The sequence below is a fragment of the Mustela erminea genome, chromosome 1 (assembly GCF_009829155.1).
Source record: "Mustela erminea isolate mMusErm1 chromosome 1, mMusErm1.Pri, whole genome shotgun sequence".
Classification (NCBI taxonomy): domain Eukaryota; kingdom Metazoa; phylum Chordata; class Mammalia; order Carnivora; family Mustelidae; genus Mustela; species Mustela erminea.
This window is the reverse complement of record NC_045614.1, coordinates 50,793,035-50,819,765: the sequence shown is the minus strand read 5'-3', so window position 1 is coordinate 50,819,765 and position 26,731 is coordinate 50,793,035. Positions and strand designations below refer to the sequence as shown.

The 26,731-nt window shown below is 51.2% G+C and overlaps 1 protein-coding gene across 2 annotated transcripts; it reads left to right on the top strand.

The window, feature by feature from the left end:
* Positions 1 to 26,274, top strand: SSUH2 (ssu-2 homolog). Of its 2 annotated transcripts, none has more exons than XM_032360857.1 (12): positions 1 to 39; positions 9,643 to 9,741; positions 10,137 to 10,218; positions 11,767 to 11,896; positions 13,050 to 13,110; positions 14,124 to 14,248; positions 15,267 to 15,329; positions 16,854 to 16,939; positions 18,288 to 18,380; positions 18,953 to 19,058; positions 20,841 to 20,948; positions 25,438 to 26,274. In XM_032360857.1, the coding sequence occupies exons 1-12, from the start codon at positions 12 to 14 to the stop codon at positions 25,582 to 25,584; spliced, it is 1,128 nt and encodes a 375-aa protein (XP_032216748.1). In that variant the 5' UTR covers positions 1 to 11; the 3' UTR covers positions 25,585 to 26,274. The 2 variants fall into 2 exon arrangements, with proteins under 2 accessions (XP_032216748.1, XP_032216737.1); XM_032360846.1 differs by having other exon boundaries at positions 11,764 to 11,896.
* The last annotated feature ends 457 nt before the right edge of the window (positions 26,275 to 26,731 follow it).

Here is a 26,731-nt window from a genome sequence, read left to right as displayed (position 1 = left end):
ACGTCTGCACCATGGACAGGGATCTGAGTGAAGACGACAGTAAGTACAGCCGGCGGCGGGGCCGGGGGCTGGTTCCTGGGGCACCCACATCTGTGGCCAGCACTGATTGAAATCTTCCCTCTGGCCTCTGTGCTGTCTTGGGTTCTGGGTCTGTGTTACTGAGAGCATCCTTCCTTCCTTCCTTCCTTTCGTGTGGAAAGCCCATTTGCCGCCTGCTGTCTATTGTTCCACTATGTGCCTCTGGGCAGTGGAGGAGGATGGTAACAAGCAAGACGAGAACTTTCCACCCTGTCCATGGTAACACCATCCCAGTCTTGTATCTTTCAATCTTCTTTTCTCTGGCTGACCGTTCCCCACCCCTCTCTTGCCCCAGCCGCATGTGAGCCTGAATACTACACTTGGGCTCAGTTCTGAAGTGAGGTTAATTTGAAAGACATTCCTGGAAGGTCTTTATTCGTGATCTTCCTCTTGCCAAGAGGCATGAGTTCATTATTGCTTGAAAAACACAGTCCTGGTGAGCCCAACATTGTCATTCCTGGGACAGAAATACAATGGAATCTAAGGGCTATTGAAAGAGATGAAGACAGAGGTAGCATTTTAGGAAGAAATGTGCCATGTTTAAAGAAAAAAAATGTTTGATCCTGAATTTGGAAGGGGCAGTGTGGTAAAGTGTCAGATTGGGGATTGGGAGGCTAGAGTTCGGGTCCTGGCTTTGCTATGAATTGGCTGTGTGATCTTGGGCAGGTCATTTAACCTCTCTGAGCCTCAGTTTCCTCATCTATAAAAGGAGATGGGGCAGGAATTCCTAATTTGAAGACCATGAAGGTGAGGGCAAAATGTTGTACGAATGTAGTTTTTGGGGGGGAGAGTGCAGTCCTCAGCTTCCATTTGAATCCTGGCAAGGCTTGTGACATTAGTACATTTTCATGGTTCCTGAACTTGGGGACTTTGACGGTCCCTTGCAGGTCCAGCACCATTGTCTTTAATGTAAGTATCTGAAAGCTTTAAGTTTCAGAGCTGAAATGGGATATGAAATAAGCCCATGTGAATCTTAGCAACACACTTAAAATTTTGTTGGAATCCTGTTTCATATTGAATTGGGAGACTGTACAGAGATATCATGTATTTGAGCTGGACTTAATCTGATCTCTGATATATTGGAAATTGTGTAGTCATAATTTTATAAACTCCTGCAAATAATGAAATACAATTTTTCCTCTTTGAAACACTGCTCATTAGCAGTCTTGTAGTTTACAGTAGGAGTTTCTTGGTAGCAATGGGCTAGGGTCGGATCTGGATTCAGATCCAAGCTCTGCCTCCTAATTGTTGGTTGACTTTGCTCAAGTCACTTAACCTCTCTGAAGTACATGTCTCACAATAAAAATATAGATCATGTCATCTGGAAGAATTGGTAAAAGATTACTGGATATGAAGTGCCTCCAGCATCACTCAGAGTTAAGTAGGCATGGAAGAAATGTTGATTCTAGAAAATTACCAGGTTCTGTCCCCAGAGCTTGAAAATTAAACCGCTATTAATGACTGCAGTATTATCACCTGCAGTGTTTCTGTTTGGCACCTGCCTTTTAGTAAGCCAGGTGAGACTAAGGTTAACTCTTTAGTTCCCTTAAAATTCTAAATGCTAATCCTGTCATAGGGTCATCTTACATGCTGGTTTCCAATATAATCAAACCACAGTTCTACTGCATGGGACAGAATTGTCCAGAAAAGATTTAGAAGCCATGCTGATGATCTCTGGGACCAGGTCAGTATTTGTCCAGGTTTTGGAAAGGGAGCCTGCTGCAGGACTTACATAATTGCAATGCCCCTCCTTAGGCAAGAGATGGCTGCCCACTTTGTCCCAGTTGAGTTACCCTCCTCAGGCACAAAAATGCTGTCCCCTTCACTTTCGAGTCTGGAATGTGGGCAGCTTTAGAGAGAGATTATATTCTTCCAGTGACACACTATGGGACTGAAATTAGGCATGGTTGGAGACATTCTGGAATGTGGCGTCCGTGTGAAAGTAAGCACAAAGACCTCTTAGCTCAGTCTTAGCTCTGATAGCATTTGGCTCCCGCAGCACCTCCCACCACTGTTGGTGATGCTTCCGTGATGGGTTGGTCCCCCTTCCATAGCAGAGGCGGTCAAGTGTTCTTTCCTATGCTCAGTTGATCTCTCTTTCCCTGGCACTTCAACTCTTTGCTCTTAACTTCCTTCCACTCCCCCCCAAGGCTACTCAGAGCAGGTCTGTTTCCTGTTTAAAATAAGAAGCCTTCAGAGTTTTTTCTTTTCTAGCATGAGTAAGTCCTGTTATTTCGATGGGCCCAGGTATAATGTGGTTTCAATCACTCTTCTCTAAGAGGTCCTCACCCAGAGATGAAGAAGAAAAATCCCCTCCCTTTTTCTAAAAACCATATCTCTTATAATACAGCTTGTTTTAGTACAGACTGAACTCCCTCCCAGAAATGGTGTTTAAGAGAACGTCTTCAAGTCAGACGAGCCTCATCCCCATAACTTGAGGAGGGGGCTGCTGTGATTCTGGACCGTAGGACCTAGGTGGCTCCTTACTTACTACTGGACGCTGATAGCTGGGGAGGGGGAGCAATGATCCAAAGCCACACCACTGTTACCATCAGTGACCCAGTACTGAGAGATGGGACTCTTCCCTTGGTACCCTGGCCAGCTCTGTTCCCCAAAGACTTAGTCTTTAGTGTTCCTCCCAGCCCAGTTCTGAGTTGGAGAAGAGAGACTGGAAGAAGCTATCAGGGTAGCTTGATGGGAAAGATGCTGGGCTTTGTGGCAGGGCCCAGCTTCCAATAGCCTTGGTCACTGACCATGGGGCTTTTGTGTACATACCTTAGGAGGGAGGCAGGGCCACCAGGAGCACAGGCCCTCCTTGCCAACTTGGCCCTGACCCTCTTCCCAAGAGGGGGAAACTCTTAATGGAAAGATAGAGTGTCCTTTTCTCTCTTTTTTTCCCGAGTGCTCCTCCCAGTGACTGTATTCCCTGAGCCCTGTTGTAGGGAGAGAAGACCAGAGCCCTAAAGAATAAGGTGACTTTCCCCCCAGACTACACGGAAGGCTAGCTATTGGGTGCTGTCCTCGTGGCTGGGGGAATACAGATGGACGTACTGCTCTACCTTCCAGGTGTTCAAAGCCTTGTGCAGGAGGAAGACCTCAGCTGGGCTTTTTCTAAATAATTCTTAGAAAGCTGTTTGGTAGAAAGAATAACAAAGAGCAGAACAGAGGACGGAGGGGCGCAGGGAGAGGGAAGCACGCCCAGGCAGGCTCTGTAGGAGGTCAGGCCTGGACCAAGTCAGGTTGAAGGAGCGGAGGGGGTGTGTCCTGAGCAGGAAGAGCCGGAACAAGGCCTGGGAGAAATGGCACGGTGTACGGGCCAGGATGAAGGCCAACATCAGTGTCCCAAAGTGACAGACCAGCCCTTGCACATCCCACCCCCGAACCCCGACCCCCGTGGCCCTGTCTTGGCCTGGTGACCCTTCCTGCGAAGCAAGACTTCCACATTCCAACTAACTGAAGGTTTGTGGTAACATTCGCCGGGTTCTCTCTTGGCATGCCAGAGGGACCTGAAGATGTCCGAGGACAAATTCGTCCCGGCCTTCTCTTTGAGGCTGGTCTCACTCCCACGGCCGGCCTTGTGTTTGCTGTCCCAGATATGTTCTCCTTGTCTCCCGCACACCTGTCTCCTCTCAAGCCCCAAGCAGGCTTTTCTCTCTCCTCCCTACTTTCTGCTCTGCTCTTTGTCCCCACCCCTCCCCAGCCACTGGGACTGTTTTCCCTTCTCTCACCCTGTTCTGGACAAGTGGGGAGGTTTTCTCCCCCCGTCAGAGGAGGAGACTCCATGAGTACTATAGGGTCAGTTAAAAAGACAGGGCCTTCTCTGCTAAGGGCTGGAGCTCAGATGTTAGCCAGGCACTGTGGCGGGTGCCTGGGTGGCTCAGTTGGCCGGGGGTCTGCCTTCTGCTCGGGTCATGATCCTGGGGTCCTGGGATGGAGTCCTGTGTTGGGCTCCCTGCTTAGTGGGGAGTCTCTTTCTCCTTTTCCTTTTGCCACTTTCCCCTGCTTGTGTTCTCTCTCTCACTCTCAAAAAGAAAAGAAGAAGAAGAAGAAGAAGAAGAAGAAGAAGAAGAAGAAAAGGAAAAGAAAGCTTTAGACTTTAGTGAGCCACTGTGGTGTTTAAAAGATGGGTTGGCCTGGTCAACCTTTCTGGTCTTGGTATGAGGCTCTTAAATAACATAGCCGAGACTCTTTTCTTTCTCTTGTGATCACCTGACTTTCCTACTTCTATTACTTTAAATTATGGTAAGATTCACATAACATGAAATTCGCCATCGTAACCATTTTTACCTGTGCTGTTGGGCGATATTAGGTACATTCCCATTGTTGTGCAACTATCACCACCGCCGATCTCCAGAATCCTTTCCTCTCTAACCCCATTCAACAATTACCCCCTTCCCTCTCCTCTTGGGTCCTGGCCAACCCCATCCTACTTGAGGCATGTGTGGATCTGACCATCCGAATCTCTCCTGTACCATCTTCAGCATCATTCGAACGATGATGCATTTATGTGCGCTGACTGTATGTGGGAAGGGGGGGTTCTCTGTCTGAAAGGAGCTCTCACCCCTGTCGGAGGAGACAAGGGAGGAAACAAACAAAATGGGAACAAAACAAACAAAATGGCAGTGGGGAGCCATCTGAGTGGAGAGGTGGCCCTGCTTTTAGTGCTTTTAAGATGATTAGCGCTGGAATCAGAGGCAGAGGATATGGACTCCTTTTATCCTTGGAAATAAAGGGAATGGCATTTTAAAAAGAGGAAGTTAAAGAGGTTGTCCGTTAATTATACCTTGCTTCACAAGAAAAATTCCTTTCTACGCAAAAGAGAAATTGCTTGTGGCTGGTGAGTACTACCTTAGAGACATTTTGCAAAGCTTTCTCAGCCGTCACTTGATGTCATTTGTGCAGCAATAGGGTGTTCAGCAAAGTGGAAAGGTCATTGGCTTAGAGTTCAGATCTGAGACTTGTTTTTTTTTTTTTTTTTACGATTTTATTTATTTGAGAGAGAGAGTGAGAGCGAGTGAGCATATGAGCAGGGGGAATGGGAGAGGGAGAAGCAAACTCCCTGTTGAGCAGAGAGCGCAATGCGGGGTTCGATCCTGGGACGCTGGGATCATGACCTGAGCCAAAGGCAGATGCTTAACCAACTGAGCCACCCCAGGCACCCCAGGACCTTAGTCTTAAGCACTCTTTTTGGCTCTCCTGTGAATGTGTGAGCTCGTCGCCCCAGATCCCTCCTCTGAGTCTCATGTGCTTCTACAAACAGGGAACACAGAAAAACAGTGGTTGTCGTTAAATACAGAAAAAGATCACACCCGTGCCGTCCCTTTATGAGCCACGGGACACGAGGCATGTATTAAGGTGGTGTGGCCCAGTTGCAACTCAGCCCCAAACCTGTAGAAACAGTGATGCAGCTGGGGGGGGGGACCCCCTTCGGAGTGCTCCATGCTGGGCGTCACACAATGACCCGTGACGTCCACGTTCCTGTTGTGCCCGCTGAGGTTGGCTCAGGAAATGACACATCTGCCTGTAGGTCAGCCTGGAGCCCTTTCTTTTTGTCCATAACATAATGGTGAGATTAATTTAGTTCTGACGAATTACGACTGCCCCGAGAGGTCAGGGTGACTCCTGGTTGATGGATGGAGCTCTGAGTTTCCCACCTCTTATTCTTCCCCTCTTCCTGCCTCTTTGTTTGGTTTCCAGCCGGACGTCGCAGTCGTATGGCATTTCTCTGTCTTCTAGCAGCAGAGAGTCTGGGTGCCCTAGCAGACCCAAGCCCTCCAGCTGGGTGGGGGCCCTCCCTGGGGAGAGGGCTCTGAAGGTCTTGCCTTTCTTTCTGTGTTTGACATTTTCACCTCTGGCTTAAAGGAGCACAAAGAAAGAGGAAGACCCTCCCTCCTTAGGTCCAAGGCATTGACTGAACGTTTCTTGAACGCCAGGCTCAGGGCTGTGGGCTGTGTACGCATTGTCTTATTAGATGGGTGCTAATAGCATCTGCTCTGTTTCACAGCTGGGGGACGGGGGATTGAGTTCTGCAAGGATGTGTGGCTGGCACAGTACCAGGCAGTCCATGACTCAGAAGTATCAGAGCCCAGGTTCCTAACCACCGTGCCTCAGGAATTCTGATGCCGGAATTGGCTTGGCTGCAGTCCAGCCCTGAACCTATCCTGAATTCTGATAACCGGGCTCATGGGAACTACAATGACGTGCATGGGCTCTGGTCCCAGAAGGTTCAAATTCCAGCTTCCCTCTTTCTGACCCTCCCTCAAACCTATCCATGAGTGTCTAGGGCAGGGTGGGCAAAACACGGCTCAAGGGCCAAGTCTGACCCACTGCCTGTTTTTGTCAAGTTTTATCAGCATAAAGCCATGCTTATGCAGTCATGCATTATCTGTGGCTGTTTGCAGCTGAGTTGGATAATTGAAACAGACCACAGAGCCCACAAAATCAACAGAGTTTACCACCTGGCTATTTGCAGGAAAGGTTTGCTGATCCCTGGTGGCTAAAATAGCTGAAAATGCTAATCCACTTATGGGGAGCAAACAGTGTTCAGAACCAAGGTATGAATGATAATTCCCGATGAGTGACCACCTCTGGGCTTTCAGTACACGTCTGCAGGCGCCGATGTGAAGCTTTGGGCTAACGTCCCTTTGCATCACACCCATCTCCACCCCAGGTCTCTCACCTATTTCTGCACAGAATCATTTGTTGACAAAGATAAGCTTTCCTGCTAAGAGGAGCCCTCTCTACATCTGCACACATTCTTCTATTTCAGCTTCCTTTGTAAATTTCCTGCAAGGAGAAACCGTAGAGAGGCGTATGCATTCCTTATTGTCAGAGGACTCAGACATTTCTAATTTGGGGGGAGTAGAAGAATGAGATGGTTCATTTGTCTAAATGACACCCCCCTCCTCTCTCCACGGTGCTTGGCCGCGGGTTTCAGCATTCCTCACCACCTGCCCTCCCATTTCCTGATAGCCTCAGCTGCTCCAACTTAGAACAAGATCTGCCGCTTCTTCCGGCCTCCGTTCTTATTAACCTTGAAAGGACAGGGTGTATTATTTTTATTTTTGTAGAGGGAAAGAGCTCTAGGCTTTAAAGAGCTGGGGAAAATTAAAAAAAAAAAAAAAAAAAAAAAAAGGAGGGATCTAGGGGGTGAGATGGATCGGCTGTTGACCAGAGTGTGTTCAGTGACTTCATGCGATGGAATTACTTTCCTCTGACCGTTTATCATCTTACCCTTTAAAGTCAACTTCCCGTGATCAAGTTGGCCACTGGAAAGATAGAGCTGAGGGGTTCTTGTCCCTCAACATGGGAGCTACAGGGAATGGGTTTGAGGGGTGGCCCAGTGGGATGGAACTGAAACAGGGAGCCTCTAGCCTGCTCTGACTTCACTGCTGTGCACCCTAGGACTACTGGAGTAACCTCTCTGAGCCTCAGACTCCTCATGTCGAGCGGACTTAGAAGTCCTGCCTTCTGTATCTCCAAGTGGGAGGGTGGAGTGTAGCAGCAGGATGGGGAGATGCTTTATGAGTTGTCCAGGGTTTCTAGGAGCCAATTCTTTCTTTTCTTTTCTTTTTTTTTTTAAAGATTTTTATTTGTTTATTTGACAGAGAGAGAAATCACAAGTAGGCAGAGAGAGAGGTGGGGGAAGCAATCTCCCTGCTGAGCAGAGAGCCCGATTCGGGGCTTGATCCCAGGACCCTGAGATCATGACCCAAGCTGAAGGCAGTGATTTAACCCACTGAGCCACCCAGGCACCCTTAGGAGCCAATTCTTATCTTATGCTTTCCTCCTTGGAGTCTCAGGGCTATGGGGATCTCTGTCATAGCCTGGAAGATCAAGTTGAGGGCTTTTTTAAACTTAAATTTAAGTTAAAAAAGTGAAGTATAATTGACATGCAGTGTTCGCTTAGTTTCAGGTGTAGAAGATGAGCTTTTAACAGCAGGTAAATAGTGAGGGTTCTTCTGCAGGGGCTGCCTCATGGGAAGAACATGGTCTTTGGAGAACAATGAGCCTTGGTTTGAAGCCACCTCCATCACTTACAGGCCTTGTGATCTTGGGTGAGCCACAGCCTTTCTGAACCCCATTCCCCCATTAGGAGAATGGGGTGACAAGTGTCACTTTGGGCCATCTGAGAAGTAGACACCTAGAGGGCATTCCATGTGTCAGAGGTCCCTTGGAAACACATGCGGAGGCAAAGAGGAGCGGGAGCAGGTGTGGGCAGCGACCGCCTGCAGGACCACACTGCAGGGGGGACACTTGTGAGAGGAGAGCGGGAAACAAGGAGCCTCAGACTTCGTGTGACTCCAAGAAAGTCTTGCTCCGGTCTGTGGGGAGTCCCAGGGCAAAGACTGCCTGTTAGGGGAAGCTGCATAAAGAAACACTCAGCATCTCAGTGCCTTAAGACAGCCCCCATTTTATTATAGTTCATGGTTTTGTGGGTCGGGAATTTGGGCAGGACTCAGCTGGGGGATTCTTCTGCCCCTTGGATAAGGGGTCTGTCTTCATTAGTGTGAGTTGCTGTGACAAAACACCATAGGCTGCCTGGCTTAAAAGCAAACATTTATTTCTCACGGTGCTGGAAGCTGGGAATCCCAAGATCAAGGCACTGGTAGACCTGGGGCTGGTGTGAGCCTGCTTCTGGCTTGCAGCCAGCCCCCTTCTCACCGTATACTCACAGGGCAGAGAAAGAAAGCCCTAGTCTCTTTCTTTTCCTGCCAGGGCACTAATCCCACCACGGGGCTCTGTCCTCATGACCTCATCTAAACCTAATTGCCCCCCCCCCCCCAGGCTTCAGCTTGTAATCCCATTCCCTGAGGAGTTCAGGACTTCAACATATGAATGTGGGGGGTCACGGACATGCAGCCCATGACAGGGTCACTCCGGGGTACTCAGCAGGCAGCTAGCCTGGCTTGGTGGAGCCTCAGTGGCTTTGCTTGTGTGCGTCCTGTGTCTCGGCAGGATGGTGGAGTGGCTGGAAGGCTGGGCTCTGCTGGGCTTCTCTCCATGTGGTCTCCCCACTAAGGCAGCCTGATGTCTTACACGCAGCTCAGGGCTCAAGAGGGCCGTGTAAGACAGAGGCAAGAAGCAGAAGCTGTGGCCTCCTCACTGCTTCCTTCCACCGTGTTCCCTTGCTTGGAGCATTTTCAAGCTGCCCGGGGCCAAGGTGAGGAGATGCAGATACATGTCTCAATGAGAGAAGCATCCAAGAAGTGAGAGCATTGCTAATTCAGCATCTGTCCCCTGGGGTCACGGCATACGATCCCATCATTTCTAAAGCACCTGTCGTGGTGGCCGGCCCAGAGTAGGGACCCAGTGAGCAGGAGCTGACTTCCTGAAGGTTTTTCTCATCAGGATTATTCGTGCCATTTCTGTCACACCCCACCCCATCCGTGCTTGCCCTACAGATGTGTTCTGTGACCCACGGGTGCCTGAGGGAGACCGGCTTGGTGAAACTGTGAGTCCTTCCAGTAACGCACCCACCCTTACTCGGCAGCTTCTGGGTGACGTCACCACTGCTGCCCCCCACCTCCCTCCCGGAGGGTCAGGACTGCCTTCCTTCCACAGGTGTGGTGGACCTCAGCTTTGAGGCCGAGAGTCCGCTGGCACCCCCTGCTGAGCTCCTGGAGAGATTGCCCAGCTACGACTGGCTTCTTGAAGGAGGTGGTAAGTCTGTGAGGTCTTGGCTCCTGCAGTCTCTTGCTGGGGCTCATGCTGGCTGGGGAGACGTCTCTGGACCAGGCCAGTCCTGGGATAGCTCATCTCTCCCGTGGGGGTCCTGGGAAGCCTCTTGTTCCCATCGGGAGGGAATGGGAGGACGGGGGGCCTCAGCCCTGTGTCCACAAACATTCTATGACCATATCCATGTGCTTTTAAGGCCGGAATCATGCTGCTTTGAGAACCATTCTTCTCGCATTAGATGCATTAGCGTGGAGGCTTCTTTCTCTTTGTCTCATTCAGCCTCACATTCAGCCACTTTCCTTCTTTCCTCCTTTCACCCCACAAACACCTGTGCCTTTGCGCTAGGCTGTTGAGTCCCTGACCCCTCCCGTCTCCCCCAGGACGGCAGATATTCTTCCCACCTCTGGAGGCTCCCGGGAGACCCTTGGAACAAAGGTGCTGGTCCTCATTCATGGAACACAGGTGAGCAGGGGTACCATCGCATCGAATGTTACCCTTGGCCCCCGAGAACCCTCCTTGGGGATTTTTGGGTCCACGGATCTCAACCCTACTGGTGCCTCCGGATCCCAGACCTGCTGGATCAGATTCTCCAGGGACAGAGGCCGGGAATGTGCATTTTACCAAGCTCCCCAGGCTGTTTGGCTATCAAGCTGGGGCTGAGAACCAGAGTGTCGACCAGGGGTTGTAAACTGTAGCTCCTGGGTCTCATCCAACTCACTGCCTATTTTTGTAAATCAAGTTTTATCAGAACAGAGCCACGCTCATTTGCTTGCTTACTCTCTGGGGCTGTTTTTGTGCTACACCAGCAGAGGGGAGTGACTGAGGCAGAGACTGTATGGCCCAGGAAACCGGAAATATTTACTCTCGAGCCCTTTACAGAAGAAGAAGAGACCCAGGACTCTGGACAGAGCTCCAGCTTTCCAGCCTGCTTTGTGCAGAGAGAAAGTGAAGCCCCCCTTTCTGGGTCCCGCTTCTTGGCTGGGTGGCTGTGTCCTGCCTCCAGGGAGACTTCTGGATGCTCCTGGCCCCACTGCTGCCTGGAGCGCCTCCCCTTCTCCTTCCTGGTTGCCCACCTCCTGTGCCCAGGGCAGACCCCACTTCCTCCGTGGAGCCCCCTTGGCCATTCTGGGCCTGACACCTCCTGCATGCACACAGGTCCCTCCGGTCCACCAGGCCAGGGGTGCTGGTGACAACCCTTTGCATGAGAGGGTCTTACCGTTTGGAGTCGGGCTAGTGTGGAGAAGTAAATGAAGATGGGGAGGAGGAAGAAGGAGGAGAGGGTTCCTGCTTTTTGCAAGTGTTGGCAGGAGAGGACTTTGCTAGAGGGGGAACAGCAGCTGGGCCTCAGGGAAGGGTGTTCTAGGAGGAGGGGAGGCATCCAGAGAGAAGGTCAAGGAAGGGGCCACTGGTTCCACTGGTTGCGTCCCTTCACACCCACTGTCGCTGCAGCCCAGCAGGCTCACGGTGGTCACTGCGGGACCACCGTCAGGTAGCTCCTGCCTGGGGTCTTCCTATGAACACTGCTCACAGCTCCTCTGGCTGAGGTCAAGGTCTCCAAGGACAGGCATGTGGTCTAGCCTAACTTTGCCTCCTTCTATTTGTGGGACATCTTCTGCATACCTCGGTTTTCCTCATCTGTAAAGTGGCAATTTTAAATGTAAATGTAAATGTAAAATGTAAAATGTATATTCCATCTTTAAATGTGTGTATGTGTTTGAGTTCTGAGATTCTCTCAGCCCTTCTGTGAGCCCTGAGCTTCAGCTAAAGCAGTTTTGCTGTCCTCTAGAAAGAACTGTGTCCCCGCTGGAGACGTCTGTTCACACAGCTCCCTGTGCCAGAGACGCCCTCCCCAGATGGAGCCCCGAGTCCTTGACCGCTTGGGTGGGCCACAGCCAGGCCCTTCCCGTTCTCCCGGCTTCAGTTTCCATCTGCATCAAGGTGGGGCTGGCCGGCCTGGAGGAGCTGGAGGCCCTTTCCAGAGACCCTGCTTCTGTGCTCTGTCCCCAGCAGAGTCCCTATAGTGACAGAGCAAGTGGCTCGGGAAGCCCTTCTCAGCTTTGTGAGCTCCAAATGCTGTTACGGCAGCGCGGCTGCCGGTGACCTCATCATCCAGGAGCTCAAGCAGCAGACTCTCTGCAGGGTAAGGGGCCTGGGCCTGGGGGGCCCCCGGGGGTGTCTCAGACGTTAGGTCCAGGGTGGGTAGTGGCTTGTGTGATGTCGAATGGAGAAAGGAGTCTTGGGGGGGTGCTTTTGAAGAGGGGTGACCCTACTTCTCCTGTCTGGGGTCCACTGAAAAGCTCGAATGTGCTGGCGCTGTGGGAGGCACATCACATATTCATCTGAGGAGGTCCTCAGTAGCTACCCTACATGGTAGATAGGACGGTCACCTGTTCACGGGGAGGAACTGGAAGTTTAGAGAGGCGAAGTGTTACTTGCCCCAAACGTACAGCTAGAAGTGACAGAGCTAGGACTCTAACTGAGGTTTGCTGGCTCCAAAGTACATGTCCTTAAACACGTGACTAACCAGAAGGGGTGGGCTGAGAAGCCTCCACCTAGTCTCCTTGATCCCCCAAGTCCCATCTGTCCCAAGTAATCATGTCTTCATTACCCTTGGGCCTGAAACTCTGGATAGACAAGGCCATGGGACAGATTTTAAGTTCACACTTCCTACCGACACAACCATCCTCCGGTGGGTGTACAATCACACAGAAAACACACAAGCCTTACAGGGAATGGTTAGAATGGGAGGCTGGGGGAAGAGGCTCCAGTGAGCTGTGTGTCCTTGGACAAGTCAACCGGCCTCTCTGAGCCTCCGTTTCCTCCAGGGTCAAAGGAGGAGCCAGCTTATGTCCAAGACCCGTTCTTGTTTTGTGATTTTTGTGGATGAGATCAGGAAGGAGGCTCTTGACATCAGGCAGAAAAATTCCTCCTAAGAAGACGTTTGGAGAAGCGGACTCCATCAGCCTCCATTTATTAAAGGGCAATTGCTGCCCCACAGCGGGCCTTGTAGAACATTCTGGGTATAAAGAAATCAGAGGCTGACACTTCCGCATTTGTGAGCCAGTCAGGAGAGACTTCCTGGGGCTGACTGATCTCCCTGCAGGTGTCTGGGGGTATCTAGAGCAGAAATCATTCTTGCCAGCTTGTCCTCAGCAGCCTATGGTGCTGGGAGTGGGGTCTTTTGACTTCCCCTCTGAGGCTTGGCAGGTGGGAAGCTTCCTCATTTTGTAGAATGCTGTCTTCCCAGAGGGCATGAGTGTGAACATGCTGGTTTTTTTTTTTTTCCTTTGTAGTATCGACTAGAGACTTTCACTGAATCCAGAATAAGTGAATGGACATTTCAACCCTTTACTAGTAAGTGAAATCAGTTTAATTGGGAGCAAATCTGACAGGTACTGGTGGAAAATATCAGGACATGTCTTAGCCACTAACCCTGAACAAGAGACCCTTCGGCTTGCAGCCTCGGTTTCCCCATCTCCTGTAACACGAGAGGGTGCGCTTTCATCTCGGACTTTCCAGTGCTAATCTCAGCAAATCCTTCCTGTCTGGGAAGTGGTTTGCAGAAGGACCTAGAGAAGTCCAGGGTTTGCCTTTGGTCACAGACAGAGGCAGCATGTGTGCTTGGACATCTGCCAGCCTTCAAGGCCACCCCCAGTGCCTCCCAGGGTCCCTAGGACCCCATTCACTGTGCCATCCCGCCTGCTGCTGAACCCCTCTGGGAGGCTGAGCATTCTCTCTGGGAAGCCCCATGCCCTTGCTTCTCTGCTGACCACTCCGGTTCATCCTTCAAAACTCATCTCCTGTGTCACCTCTTTCATGAAGCCTTTCAGGATTTCTTCATCTGCTGACCACTTCTCCAATAGAAGGAGTCAGTCTTCTGAGTTTATGCAGTTCTGGTCCAAAGCACTCCGCATAGCTTGTGACATGGTATGGTGGTCATCGGAGGGTGGTCATCACTGCGCCCTATCTGCTTGAATGGAGGTGCAGGGAGGAGGGCGAAGGAGACGGAGATGGTCACGACAGTGATGGTAGTTCTTGTTACTGATCCCTCGCATGGGCCAGTCTGGTGCTGAGCATTTTTATGCCATCTATTTAATTTTCACTACTGCCCTCTCTGGTGGGTGCCCTATATTTCCCTCATTTTGGAGATCAGAGAGTTGACGTCAGAGAGGTAAGGTAGGTCTGTTCAACTCCAGCACTTGGGTGCTTAAGCGCGGACTCCGAGGGGCTCCTTCTCTACCTGTCCCATAGCCCAGAATCTTGCCTAATGCCTGGCATCAATGAAGGCTCCATACTATTTGGTAAATGAATGAAAGCTTGTCCTTGTAGCTGTTCACCGGCCTTACAATGATCCCTTTCTGTGTCAGACCAGTCAGTGGATGGGCCGCAAAGAGGGACCTCCCCCAGGCTTTGGGACATCAAAGTCCAGGTCCCCCCGATGTTTCAGGAAGACACGAGGAAGTTTCAAGTCCCTCACTCGTCACTGGTCAAGGTAACGTGATTGTAGGCATCTTTGCCCTTCTCTCTGGGCTGGTTTCCTAGACAATGTATATTTCCTCAACCTTTAACTCTTTAGAGAGGAACCCAGAATGCAGGCTGGTGGTTCATTCCTTGGCTATCACTTAGGCAAATTCTAAGGAAACCCAGAGCGTGGACTACAGACCCATACAAAATTCCACGCTTGTTAAGGAGTAGTCACAAGCAAAAGGATGATTCTGATTCCCAAACTGTCACCCGCTTTAAGCAGTGAGTGTTCACATTCCTAGACCGGCAGAGTATTTTAAATTTATTTTTGTTTTTTATCTTTGCCTGACAGTAAACAGCGGAAGTGCTGAATGAAACAGATATAAAATAAAGCTCAAGCATTATTTGGATTTTCCGCAAAGTCAGTAAGGGACAGAATTTGACTTCTGTCCTGTTTTATAGAAGTATAATCACAACTCGAAGTGAGGATAACCTAATGGATTACAGAAGCACAGAAGAGAAATCTCCTATCATGTTCTCATTGCTGCTTTAGAACTTGATTCAAGCATGTAACTTTCCTCTCTGAGTTTTTGTAGCCTCATACAATGAGAACTTTGTGAGGTCCAGAGAGGGTTCCCTTCTTTTCTCAAGAATGATTCAGGGATTAGATTCCAATAGCTAGCTTGTTGCCTTCCACAGAACTGCTGTGCATTTTTTGGGGGTGGGGGGGTAATCTATTCTTAAAGACCTCTTCACTACCCAATGGGCCAAGAACATCGGCTTTTGTGGATTAGCATGGGATCATGAGTTAGGACATGGAGCTTGGAGTCTGTGGACTCTTGGAGCCCACTGGGCTGTGGCCCCGAGGAGATGGCAGCATGATCTCCTTGGCTTGGCATTCAAGGCCCTTTGGAATCCTAGGCAAATGAGAATGGCTGTCTTCCCACTCTGGGCCTGGTGATGCCATGGGGTGGGTGTGGGGCTGGTGAAATCAGGAGGCGTTGGTGTTTGGGAAACTGGAGCCAAGGAGAACATTTCACTTTCAGGAATGCCACAAATGCCATGGGCGTGGGCGTTACAAGTGCAGCGGCTGCCACGGGGCAGGCATGGTGAGTCCCGCTGGGTGGCTGCTGGTGTTAATGATCGTGTGGGAAGAGGGTCGCCGCTGGGACGGAGGGCTGGGCTGGGGAGGCCTGGGGCTCCTCCACTAACAGTGTGACCTGAGGCAAGTCATCCTCCCATTCTGGCCTCCATTTGCTTATCTGTAAAATGGGACAGTTGGATTGGGTGTTTGCTACTGGCCTTTGTTCCCTTTGATGGTTTATGGTTCATGATTTTAATTCTTCTTTTTCTCATCTGTCTCTAAACATTCATTGAGACTGAGTCTCCGTTCAGTGCTGGGCCTCTGTAAGAGGACTCAGTCCTGGGGGCCTCCTCACCAGGGACCCTCTGTCCTTGGGGAAGACCAACAGGTGACCAGCACATGTAGTATGCGGTGATGAGTCTAAGAAGGTGAAGTTCAGGGGGCTCTGAGAGACAGAATAGACAGGGGTCTTGGGTCAGTGCCTTAGGGCTGCTGTAATAAATTACCACAAACTGGGGGGCTTAAAACAAGCGGTATTTATTCTCTCACATTTCTGGAGGCTGGAAGTCCAAAATCAAGGTGTGAGCAGGGCTGGTTCTTTCTGGAGACCCTGAGCTACCCCACCAGCTTCTTGTCCCACATCCCCTCAGGCCTCCTTCTGGGGGCCCACCCTAGTCCAACATGACTTTGTCTTAACTAATGACACCTGCCAAGACTATTTCCAAATAAGGGCACATTCTGAGTTCTCCGGTTCTCCGGTGAAGCACTCTCTTCAGAACCCTCCAGGCCTGCTGACCCTCCCAGCGGGAAGCCCACACTCCTCACATGTCCTCAGCTCTCCCCCTTCGCTCTGATCTGTTGGACATATATTGACCCCTTGCCATGCTAAGCCACACCTTCATCCACCTTCTCTCTGCCCACCTGCCCTTCCACACTTTGGATGCCCAACTTCCGCCTGCTGTGTGTTCCTCTGCCTACTCACGTGCCACCTGTGGGGCCCAATGGCGGCTCCCCACCCTTCTGTCTCCTGTGCCCTCACTCCTGCCATATGCCTTCTCCTGGCCTTCCTGGACCCCTACCTGTGGCCTTTTTCTTCCTCTCTCCATCCCTGCTCTCCTTCCTCCCCTGGGCTTTTCCTGGAAGGTCTCTAGAGTCCACTCTGAGCCAACTGTGGAGCATAGCCTGGGGGACTTTCCAAGACCAAGCTCCTCATCCCCAGCCTGCCCCTCTCTTCCCAGTCCCTCTGGCCGTGGCCATTTGGTCAGGACGCAGTCTTGGGGGTTGTGGGGCTCCGAGAGGAGCAGGTGAAGATGGTGTCCCAGGAGAAACACAGATGTGAGTATGTCATGTCTCTGAAGGCTGCAGCCGGAGCGGCGCAAAGATACACAAAGGTCACCCCTCCCATCTTCCAAATGAATGAGCTGAGGCCCAGGGAGAGGATGTGGCTTGTTCGAGGACACCAGGTTGGGATCGGAAGCGGGTCTCAGGGTGCCCTTTGCTCATCTTCTCTGGGAGGCCAGCGGGAGCTGAGGCTGTGGTGTGTCCACAGGTGAGGTGCCCGTCCTGCAGCGGAGCCAAGCGCAAAGCCAAGCAGTCCCGCAGGTGTCTGATGTGCTCAGGGTCTGGCAGGCGGAGGTAGGAGCGGGTCTCCCCAGCCCTGAGGTGAAGGACTCTCACTTACCAGCTTCCTTGCTTTTCAGTGTCTGCCCTTCTGGAGGCCATCGGGTGCCCTGTTGTGTCACTCTTGTGCCCCAGAGTGCTGTGGGCCTAGTGGGTGCTCAGGAAATATTTGTAGAGTGGGTGAGCTTTCCTGCAGGCTTGCTATTTTGAGATGAGACTGGAACTCATCTGGCAATCTATGGGTCAGACATAAAGAAAGAGTCACTGTGGAGAAGAAGGGAGGGGGTGCTTTAAGGAAGGGAGATGTCCTCCTGCTTATATGCTGGGGACACGAACACAGAAAACCACCTGAAGGTGAGATCTGTAACTCTTTGAGGATCAGGACCTAGGCAAACCCTTATTTATAACTCACTGCAGGGCCTGCACGGAGGAGTCAAGAACAGTTTGGTGATTGACTAAATAATCAACAAAGTTCCATCTCTGTTCACAGGGCTTTGTAAATAGTGGCTCATTGCATTTTGTAAATCATGTCCATAGTGTATTTATAAATCTTGAAAGAGAAACAGGAAACCCGAGAGTGAGACCTCACGAAGTAGTGTTGGTTAATGATACTTTTTGGCTCATTGAGGCCCAGGCCATCCTTCTAAGAAGGCAGCTAGCAAAGCTTTGGCAGACCTGCCACCTGTGGTAGGCAAAGAAGGTCTTTGATTTGGAAAGAAGCTCAGGTTTCTTTTGTTCAAAAATGAAAGAATCCTATTTCAAATGAGCTTAACAAAAAAAAAAAATTCCGCCCTTGTAACAGAAAATTCTGGTATTATATTTCTGGGATGGCTTCAGGTTCAGCTGGATCCAGATGCTAAAACAATGTCACCAAGACTGTCTCCACCCTTACCCTGCTTTCCTTTGTGTTGTCTTCATTCTCAGGCAAGCTGTCTCTTGTGGTGACAGAGGGGACAGCCAACAGCTCCAAGCTTAGTAACCTCAGTCAAAAAGGATATCCCTTTCCTGATAGTTTCACAAAAAAGTTCAAGGGCAGATCTCACTGCATTCCCCAGGGTTGTGTGTTCATCTTTGTGTCAGCCACTGTGGCCAGACATGTAGAATAAGCTAATGGGTTAAGCCCAGGTCCCCAGCTGGTCATAGAAGGGGTGGGGGCAAGCCCACAGTTCCTGTGGTCAGGTCAGTGGTCACCAAAGGGAAACTGGGGCATTGCCACCAGAAGCAGGAGGTCTAGATGGTGGGCAGGGGGAACCAATTGAGGCTCACTTTAGTCCACCTCTATGAGGAAGGATTTGGCCTGGGCCTTGTAGAAGCTGCCAGGCCCCTGACTACCCGAGTGGTGCTGACCTCATGCCCCTCTCAGGTGCAGCACGTGCTCAGGGAGGGGCAGCAAGACCTGTGCCACCTGCAAAGGGGAGAAGAAGCTGTTGCACTTTATCCAGCTGGTCATCGTGTGGTATGTGGCCGTGTCTCTATACTGTGGCCCAGTGAGGTTGACTGGGGGATTTGCCAAGGACTACTTTCTGCGGAGAAACTCCATTTGGCTGGGGCTTTCACAGTGCAGGGACCTGTGCAGGAAGAAAAGGGCTTCAGGCACCTTGGGAAGGGGAGAGGTCCTGGGAAAGGCTGGGGGTTGGGGAGACGGGGTGGCTGGATGCTGGCAGGCTTTACAACAGACAGACCCGAGTTCAAATTCTGCCATTGCCGCCTTCTAGTGCAGGCAGCCACTCAACGCCTCAGCCTTCCCTTCTGGGAAGAGTCCCTGGGTCTTAAATCCCCATGGCAGGAAAGGCTCCCATGCATTCTGGGGGGCACGGTGTGAAGTGCTCACAGTTGAGGACAAAATGAGCTAATAGAACAGAGCTCTCAGTACTTTCTTTACCTGTTTCCCCATGGTGACGATACTCATGAGCTCGCCCGAGGTCCCAGCAGTAGTAATGCCACCCTCCAGCGCAGGTCGGCCTGATTCCGAAAACATGCTCTTACCCCCATACTGTGAACGCCATTCCTCATCCTTTCCCCTTCCAGGAAAAACAGCCTGTTTGAGTTCGTGACTGAGCACCGCCTGAATTGCCCTGGGGAACTCCTTGCTAAAGCCAAAGGAGAAAGCCTCTTTAAGGATGAAAACACCATGGTAAGGAGGGCTTCAAAGACCATCACAAGGGAAGCTGGGTTCCCCTCTCACTACACATTCCTCCCACCCCCCTGCCCTCCCAGGGGGAGGGCTGCATTCGCCTGGAGAGGCAGGCTGGGCTGGAACAGGGCTCAACCCCTCCTTTCCTCCCCCACACCCTGACACAAATCTTGAGACCCTCTTCCCATACTAGGCACTATTGTAGGCTGTGGGGATACTGTAAAACCAAACGCTTGCCCTAGCGGATCTCATAGTCTGGTGAGGGAAAAGGTAATAATGTTTCACTCCAATGTCAGACGGTGGTAAGAGTCACTGAAAACATGCAAGCAGGGGAAAGAGACAGGAATGGGTGTGGTTTCGGCTGGGGGCTGGGAAGTGACACGGGGGCAAAGACCAGGACAGTGCCCTTGGGGTGTGGACCCTGTGAATTTCTGGAGCCGAGGTGTCCAGCAGAGGGAGGCCTTGAGGAACAGCAGAGGGTGGGACAGGAGGGATGTGAGTTGCGCAGAGCAAGGACCTAAGACCCGAGAGGTGCCAGCGGTTAGATCATGGAGGGTCCTGTAGGGCAGGTGTTGGCAAACACTGGCCCTTGGCCTGCTTTTATAAATAAAGTTTTATTGAAACACAGCCATACCTGTTTGTTTACATATTATCTGTGGCTGCTTTCCTGCTGCAAGGGCAGAGTCAAATAGTTGAGGCAGAGACCTTATGACCTACAAAGCCTAGAATAGTTACTAAGTGGCCCTTTATAGATTTGCCAACCTCTGCTGTAGGCCTTGGCAGGGAACTTAAGTCTTTATGGGACGTCTCAGAGGGCATGTTTTCTCTAAGAGGGTCAGGTGCTCAGTTACCTTTTTCTTTTCTTTTCCTTTCTTTCTCTCTCTTTTAACCATAAGTAGCCTTTTCACATTGGCTTCTTTGACTTTATAGTTTGTATTTTAAAAAATTGAGACATAATTAACATACCTTGTATTAGTTTCAGGTGTACCACACAGTGATTCAATATTTGTATGTGTTGTGAAATGATCACCACAATGTCTAGTTAACATCCCTTACCACACACAAATTTTATTTTCTCATGATGAGAACTTTGAGGATCTTAGCAAAGGACTCTTAACAAATTTCAAACATACGACACAATATTAATTACAGTCACCACGTTGTACATAAGTCCCTAGGACTTACTTATTTTATAACTCTGTTTGCACCTTTTTATCACCTTCTCCCATTTCACACCCCACAACCACCAATCTGTTTCTGAATCTATGAGTTTTTTTAGATTCCGTATGTAAGTGAGATCATACAGTATTTGTTTTTCTCTGATTTATCTGCTTTAGCATAAGGGCCTCAGTGTCCATTCCTGTCGTTGCAACTGGGAGGGTTTCCTGCTTTTTCTTATGGCGGAATAATCATCTTCAGCCTCCTTTCTTTGCCCCAGTCAGTCTGGCTTCCTAAAGGCTCAGCTCGGGCATGTCCCCAGGAAGCCCCATCCCCCGCCCCAGTGTGGCAGCGGCAGAGGGGTGCTGGGTGAGAGAGTGGGCTGCAGGTGAAGGAGTGCTCTGTCCACAGTCCCCCGTTCTTGGTTGGAATTCCTGAGGCTGGCAGGGTGGTAATCAAAGCCCCCTGGAAGTTAGACAATCCCCACCCACTCACCGGGTGGCCTCGGGCCCTCCCCCAACCCTGCCTGGGCTCCTTTTCCAGCCCCCATGAATCAGAGCCGCAAGGCTCCGGGTGCTGACACCCCGGGCTAGGCCAGCGAGGTGGGCTGTATCTCTCCTGCAGGTGTACCCCATTGTGGATTTCCCGCTGCGGGAGATCTCTCTGGCCTCGCAGAGGGGCATCGCGGAGCACAGCGCCACCCTGCCTTCCCGCGCCCGAGTCCTTCAGCAGGTGAGTGCGGTGGGCACTGGGGGCTGTCGGGAGGCTCTGGGGGCCGGGCTGGGGCCCTGAGGGTGCCGACTCTCTGGTCACAGGAAGGAATGCGCTGTTCCCTCGGCAGGGGTCCCCTTCCAGAGAAGGGAGCAAAGGCGCCCGCTAGGGGAAGGGTGGAGGAAAGGAGTCCCAGTTTCGGAAGTACTGGAGACTGACCAGAGGCCATATGTGGCCGGAGGGCAGAGAGCAGAGCAGTGTGGGGCCGCGGGCAGGTGGGACGCCTGGGCGGACGCCTGGACGTAGAGATTAGGATTCTTATCCTGAGAGCAACGGGAAGCTACTGTAGGGTTTCAAGCAGGACTGTGGCTCAGCATGATTTTGACTTGAACCCCGTGGGTTAGAATCTTCAGAGAGGGAGAGGGAAAGTTCAAGACGTGGGGTCCTGGGCAAGTCTGGCACCGGGGGTCCTGACCCTCAGAGCCCCTTCTCTTGTCGGGAGATTGGCTTCAGGCCTAAGGGTTGCTTTGGTGCTGTGTTGGGATGGCCACTAGATGGCGGTGGTGTCTGTTGAGGTTTTGAGGGGTCGTGGGAGCATGGGGCTGGGGCGGGGAGCTGGGGGTTGGCCGGAGAATAGCCAGCGCTGGAGCTCCCTGAGTCTTGTAGGCTGGGCTTATATCCTGGTTTTCTGTGTCTCACTGTGGTCCTGGACCAGCCACTTCCTCCTCCCGGAAGTCCGATTTCTCACCAGTGAAAAAGAGATGTTTCCATCACCTCAGGGTTTGGTAGAGATGCAATAATTTGCTTTAAATGCTTGGAACCTGGTGCTCAAAATGTGCCTTTCCTTCTGGTCCCTTTTCATTGAGTATTTCTCTTTCTCTCTCTGCACATCTCCCCTGTCTGCAGGAGAGAGAAAGGTGCATTTAACTAAAAAGTAATGATAGCCATCTTGGAGCGGCAGTGGGCCTCAGAAAGCATGGATTTGGGGCACTACAAACGTAAAGGCCTGCCATGGCTGGTGCTACCATGGTAGGGAGAGCCGCCTTATCCAAAGGGGTGGGCCACCACTCATCTTGGTGTAGGCGTAGGGCAGCGATTTCAGACCTCTGAAACTCCAGATTTTTTTTTTTTTTTAAGATTATTTATTTATTTATTTGACAGAGATCACAAGTAGGCAGAGAGGCAGGCAGAGAGAGAGGAGGAAGTATGCTCCCTGCTGAGCAGAGAGCCTGATGCAGGGCTCCATCTGAGTATCCTGGGATCATGACCTGAGCTGAAGGCAGAGGCTTTAACCCACTGAACCACCAGGCGCCCCTGAAACTCCAGATTTTTATATGACATCTTCCAATTTTTCAGTACAGAGAACAAAAATTTAAAAACGCTGGGAGTACTGAATGGACTGGTGGGTTGGCTCTGGCGTGTCGGCTGTACTCAGCTACCCCCGCCTAGCCCCAACCCACGCTGTTTCCAGCTGGAAGAGTGGAAGTAACTTACCTGAAACCACACATCTGCTTAGTGGAAGAGCCCAGGGGAAGAACCCACTTCCTAGCTCCAAGCCAAATGTTATTACTCGCTGCGTTCAAGATACACAACTCCTTGGAAGCCAATGCGGGTTTATGGGGGCGTCCGCTGAGGGGGAGTTGGGGCCAGACACACCGCTAGGACTGGTGGCGTCCCAGGTTCGTGCATGCGCATGGCTCCAAGCTGCGCTCTTCCCTTCTCAGGGCCTCAGTGTCCTCATCTTTAAAATGAGCTGGGTTGGACGTTGCCTTAGGTTGGGGGCTGCAGAAGCAGCTTCAAGATGAGAGCTTATATGCAGGACATTTATGAAGAAAGTGCTCCCAGGAGAAAATTGTGAAGGAGTAGGAGGGCCAGAGCCAGAGGAGGGGGGAGCAGAGGTCACAGAATGGCGCAGTGTGGCAAAGGTCCAGTGGCTGCTCCATCCCGTGGGAGCTCTGAGTACCAGGCAACTGTGTGCCTGGAGATGAGGGGGCTGGCCTCGTGTTGTCTGGCACCATCCAATCATTGGGCGCAATTTCCCAGGCCGGCTGTGCTCCTTGCATGTGAGGGGATTTCTGTATCTCAAGGACAGGACCCTGCGGAAGAACAATGGGCTGTGAGTAGCAGAGAAGAAGCAGATGTGCAGGAATGTGGGTGAGACAAGAAGAGTCTGTGGAAACCCCCAGAGCATCATCCCATCATCCCTGTGGGACTTTGCTTTTGCCTCATTAGTATTAATGGTTTGGGTCTCATGAGAGCTCCCAGAACTGGGGTATTGATTACAGGAATGGGAAGAAGATAACGGCTTGATTTTAGCAGCTTGCAGACACTGGTTATTCTGAGATTCTTTTACTTCTGAAAATGACCCTTTGAGTCCTTTTTGGGCCCTTGGTTTGGCAGCTGGGGCAACTGAGGTTGAAGAGGGCAAGTGAGCTGCCCAAGACCACACAGTGTGTCCGTGGCAGCCTTGGATCTTTGGGGACTGTCCCCTACAGGACAGTCCTGTCTTGGGCGACACAAGCCCCCTGTGAACCAGTCCCGGAGTAGGGAAGGGTAAACCAGGGGCAGGAGGATGGATTTTATTAAAAGGGAGTGCCATGGGAGAAAACGGCTCTTTTGTGAATCTTTCTGGACCTGCATCTGTAGACAAAGATGCTTGCTGATATTTTGTTCAGGACTGAGAACTTAGCACATGGAGTCAGCCTGAGCACGCGCCTGTCATGACAATGTGTCCCCTCCCCCCATTCCAGTGCTCTCAGACATGGAAACTGCTCTCCTGGGGGATGACCAAGGCGTGCCGACACATCTGTGGCTGATTACGAGGCAGCCACCTGATGACCGCTGATGTCCTAATCAATCTGTAGCCTCAGACCTGGAGGCCTTTTGAATCCAAAGCAAATAAAGGCAGGAGGGGTTGGAGCCAGTATCATTTTCCATTTGATCTTGGCAGAAAACTCTGGAAACGAGAGTGACCATGACCCCACTGCCCAGGTGCTTGGAGCCGTGATGTGGGCTCCCACCTTCTCTTGTCTCCTGGTGCCCATTTTGTGTCTTCTATAACAGAAAGGGGGTCTTCTGCCTTTGATTTCCAAAATTACCACTTAGACACCACTTTCTGGCATATGGAAAGTCTCCGGATCTCATTTGGTGATCTCAGCAACTCTGTGGCCTAGAAGCTTCTATCCCCATTTCCTAGAACAAGCAAACTCTAGATCAGGCAGGGACCTTCATGGAAGAGGCAGTCCTTGACTCTGAGTCCTCTCTTCTGCCACAATGTCACACTGCCCTTCGGCTGCCCCTCCTGTCCAGTGGGGAGCCTGCTTCTCAAAATCCCCTGCCTAGTCTGTTTCCCCTTTTCCAGTGGCCTCTGGACCATCACCTATGGTGATAGGACTTGGGGACAGGACTGTCCCCAAGGAGTGAAACTTCCTGAAGTAAAAAGGTCTAACCCTGGGCCATCCACACCACCTCCCTCTGGGTTTGTGGACCCCTAGATGTGGGTCTGGGACAAAGAAGCCTTTCATGTAGAAGAACTTTGGGGTTTTGATGCAGAGCCTGGACCACGGGACATCCCTGAGGAAGCTTAGCTTCGGTGTTGAGGAGTAGCTTTCCTCTGCACCCAAAGCAGAGGAAGGAGGGTATTTCAGTAGGGTGCCAGTGTTCTCCTCCCAAGGTGGTCTTCCACATTCCATTGGGGGTCCCACAGTTTTGGAAGAGTAACTGCTCTGAGAAGATGCCAGAGCGCGAGAGGCCTTCAAAGGAAGGTCAGTGCAAGACCATGGTGAGGTACGAAGTGTCCTGAGAAAAAATGTCTGAAGTGGACCACCAGATTTTGGAATTTCTTTGATGTCATTGTTTTATTTTAAAATTTAATTCAAATTGTATAAGTTACTCCCTAATATCTCCATGGCTGTATTAATATAGAGATGGTTAAAATGACTTTATCTTCCACCTTTCTCCACCCTTCCTCCCCATCTAAAAAGTAACACTTCTTTTTAAAGATTTTATTTATTTATTTGACAGAGAGAGATCACAAGTAGGCAGAGAGGCAGGCAGGGAGAGAGGAGGGGAAAGCAGGCTCCCCGCTGAGCAGAAAGCCCGATGCGGGGCTCGATCCCAGGACCCTGAGATCATGACCTGAGCCGAAGGCAGAGGCTTAACCCACTGAGCCACCCAGGTGTCCCCCAAAAAGTAACACTCCTGAAAGATGTCCTATTTGCCTGGAGGCTTACCGTACATCCCGGGACTCCCTTGGGGATGACTGTGCCCCCACTTTGTGAAACGTAGCATCAGATGGTGGCTAAGGCTGAAAAGTCCATTTGGAACAGAGTTTAGTGTGCATGAAGGAGTGTAGTAGGAGATACACCTAGAAAGGCACACGGGAGCCGAAATGCCAACTCCAGAGTGTGAACTTCACCCCACAGGTAGTAGGGAGCCACTGAAGGTTCTTGAACAGGCAAATGACTTGACTAGAGCACTGAAGTTTTTTCTTGGGCAATTGTTTCCCCAGCGCCAGACCATTGAGCTGATCCCCCTCACAGAAGTGCATTACTGGTACCAAGGACAGACTTACGTCTACTACATCTACGGCACGGACCACAGAGTGTACGTGGTCGATTACCCTGAGCGGTACTGCTGTGGCTGCACCATCATCTGACGGGACCCAGCCATCTCCAGAGCCGGGAGTTTACTCATCATTGGCTACGTCGGACAAGCCTATACAAACCCTGGGGTGTCCTTCTAGATACTTCAGCTTATCATGTCAAATCCCTGGTCTTTCCAGAGTTTCTCTGGTTAAATTCTCATGCATTTAACCTACAAGAATTCAGCTAGGCACATTTCTTTAGAACACTGTGGACCATGATATGCAAATGAGCAGTTACACCCTCACCTGCCATGCCCCACCCCGGGATTCTGCATATCCCTTTCAGTTACTGCTGTCCCCTGTGGAGTCTGGCTGGTGGGGTCCTGCTCACAGGAGCAGCAGCATTTAGACAGGTGTCCAGCTCCCTTGGGACTGCATGGAAGACAAGGGGAAATTGAGACGTGAAACGGGACGTGAACCAGGAGGACAACCTTCCAGGCTCAGACTTTGTTTGCCTCCCATGCTGGCTGAACCTAGCTGATGCCGCACGCTCTGCACATGCAGGAAGCTGAGGGCAGGATGAGGTCCGTCCTTGCCTGCCCAGTACCTCTGGCACCTGGGACGGTGGTGGCAGGGGAAACCGAGAGAGAGTACCACGGGACTCCCTTCCTCCTGAAGCTCTCTAAGTCCGGGAAGGCCCTCTGAGCCTGGTGTCCTTACAGCCCACCTCCGTGGGGCTCCAGCAGGATGCTGCTGGCGGGCACGGGCTTGGGTTGTTGCGGTGGTTGGAAGAGACACTCCTGGCATTTGGTGAATGCAGAGCAGGAAAGCTGGCTGGCTAGCGCTCTGCGCAATGAAGCTCGCAGATCCGCCCCTGACAGTCACGGAGACCTGGTTACCCAGAACCTCCTCGAGGCCTGCGGACTGCCCTCATCTCACTTACCGCTCAGCTCTGCTCTTTGATTTTCCTGTTTGGTTAGGAACTGCTCCGGTCCTCTCTCTTCCCCAAACTAGAAACTCCCTGCCGACTTCGTTACAGCCCCTCACGCGGTCCTGCCTTAACCGTCACAATTTGAAATAGGTGCAGTACAATGTTACTTTCTTCTCATTTCTCCGTGCGTGCTCTTTCAGCTGGGGCATTAAATTGCTTTTGTGTTTGTTTGTTTGTTTGTTGTTTTTAAAAACATGGTATGTAAGTGGATCATTTTGGGTCATTTTG

What these genes read in the sequence shown, in the direction of transcription:
- SSUH2 (XM_032360846.1), top strand. Translation starts at nt 12, where the DNA reads ATGGACAGGGATCTGAGTGAAGACGACA. An exon ending in GGATCTGAGTGAAGACGACA is followed by an intron (nt 40 to 9,642) that starts GTAAGTACAGCC and finishes TTCCTTCCACAG; the next exon opens with GTGTGGTGGACCTCAGCTTT. An exon ending in CTGGCTTCTTGAAGGAGGTG is followed by an intron (nt 9,742 to 10,136) that starts GTAAGTCTGTGA and finishes CGTCTCCCCCAG; the next exon opens with GACGGCAGATATTCTTCCCA.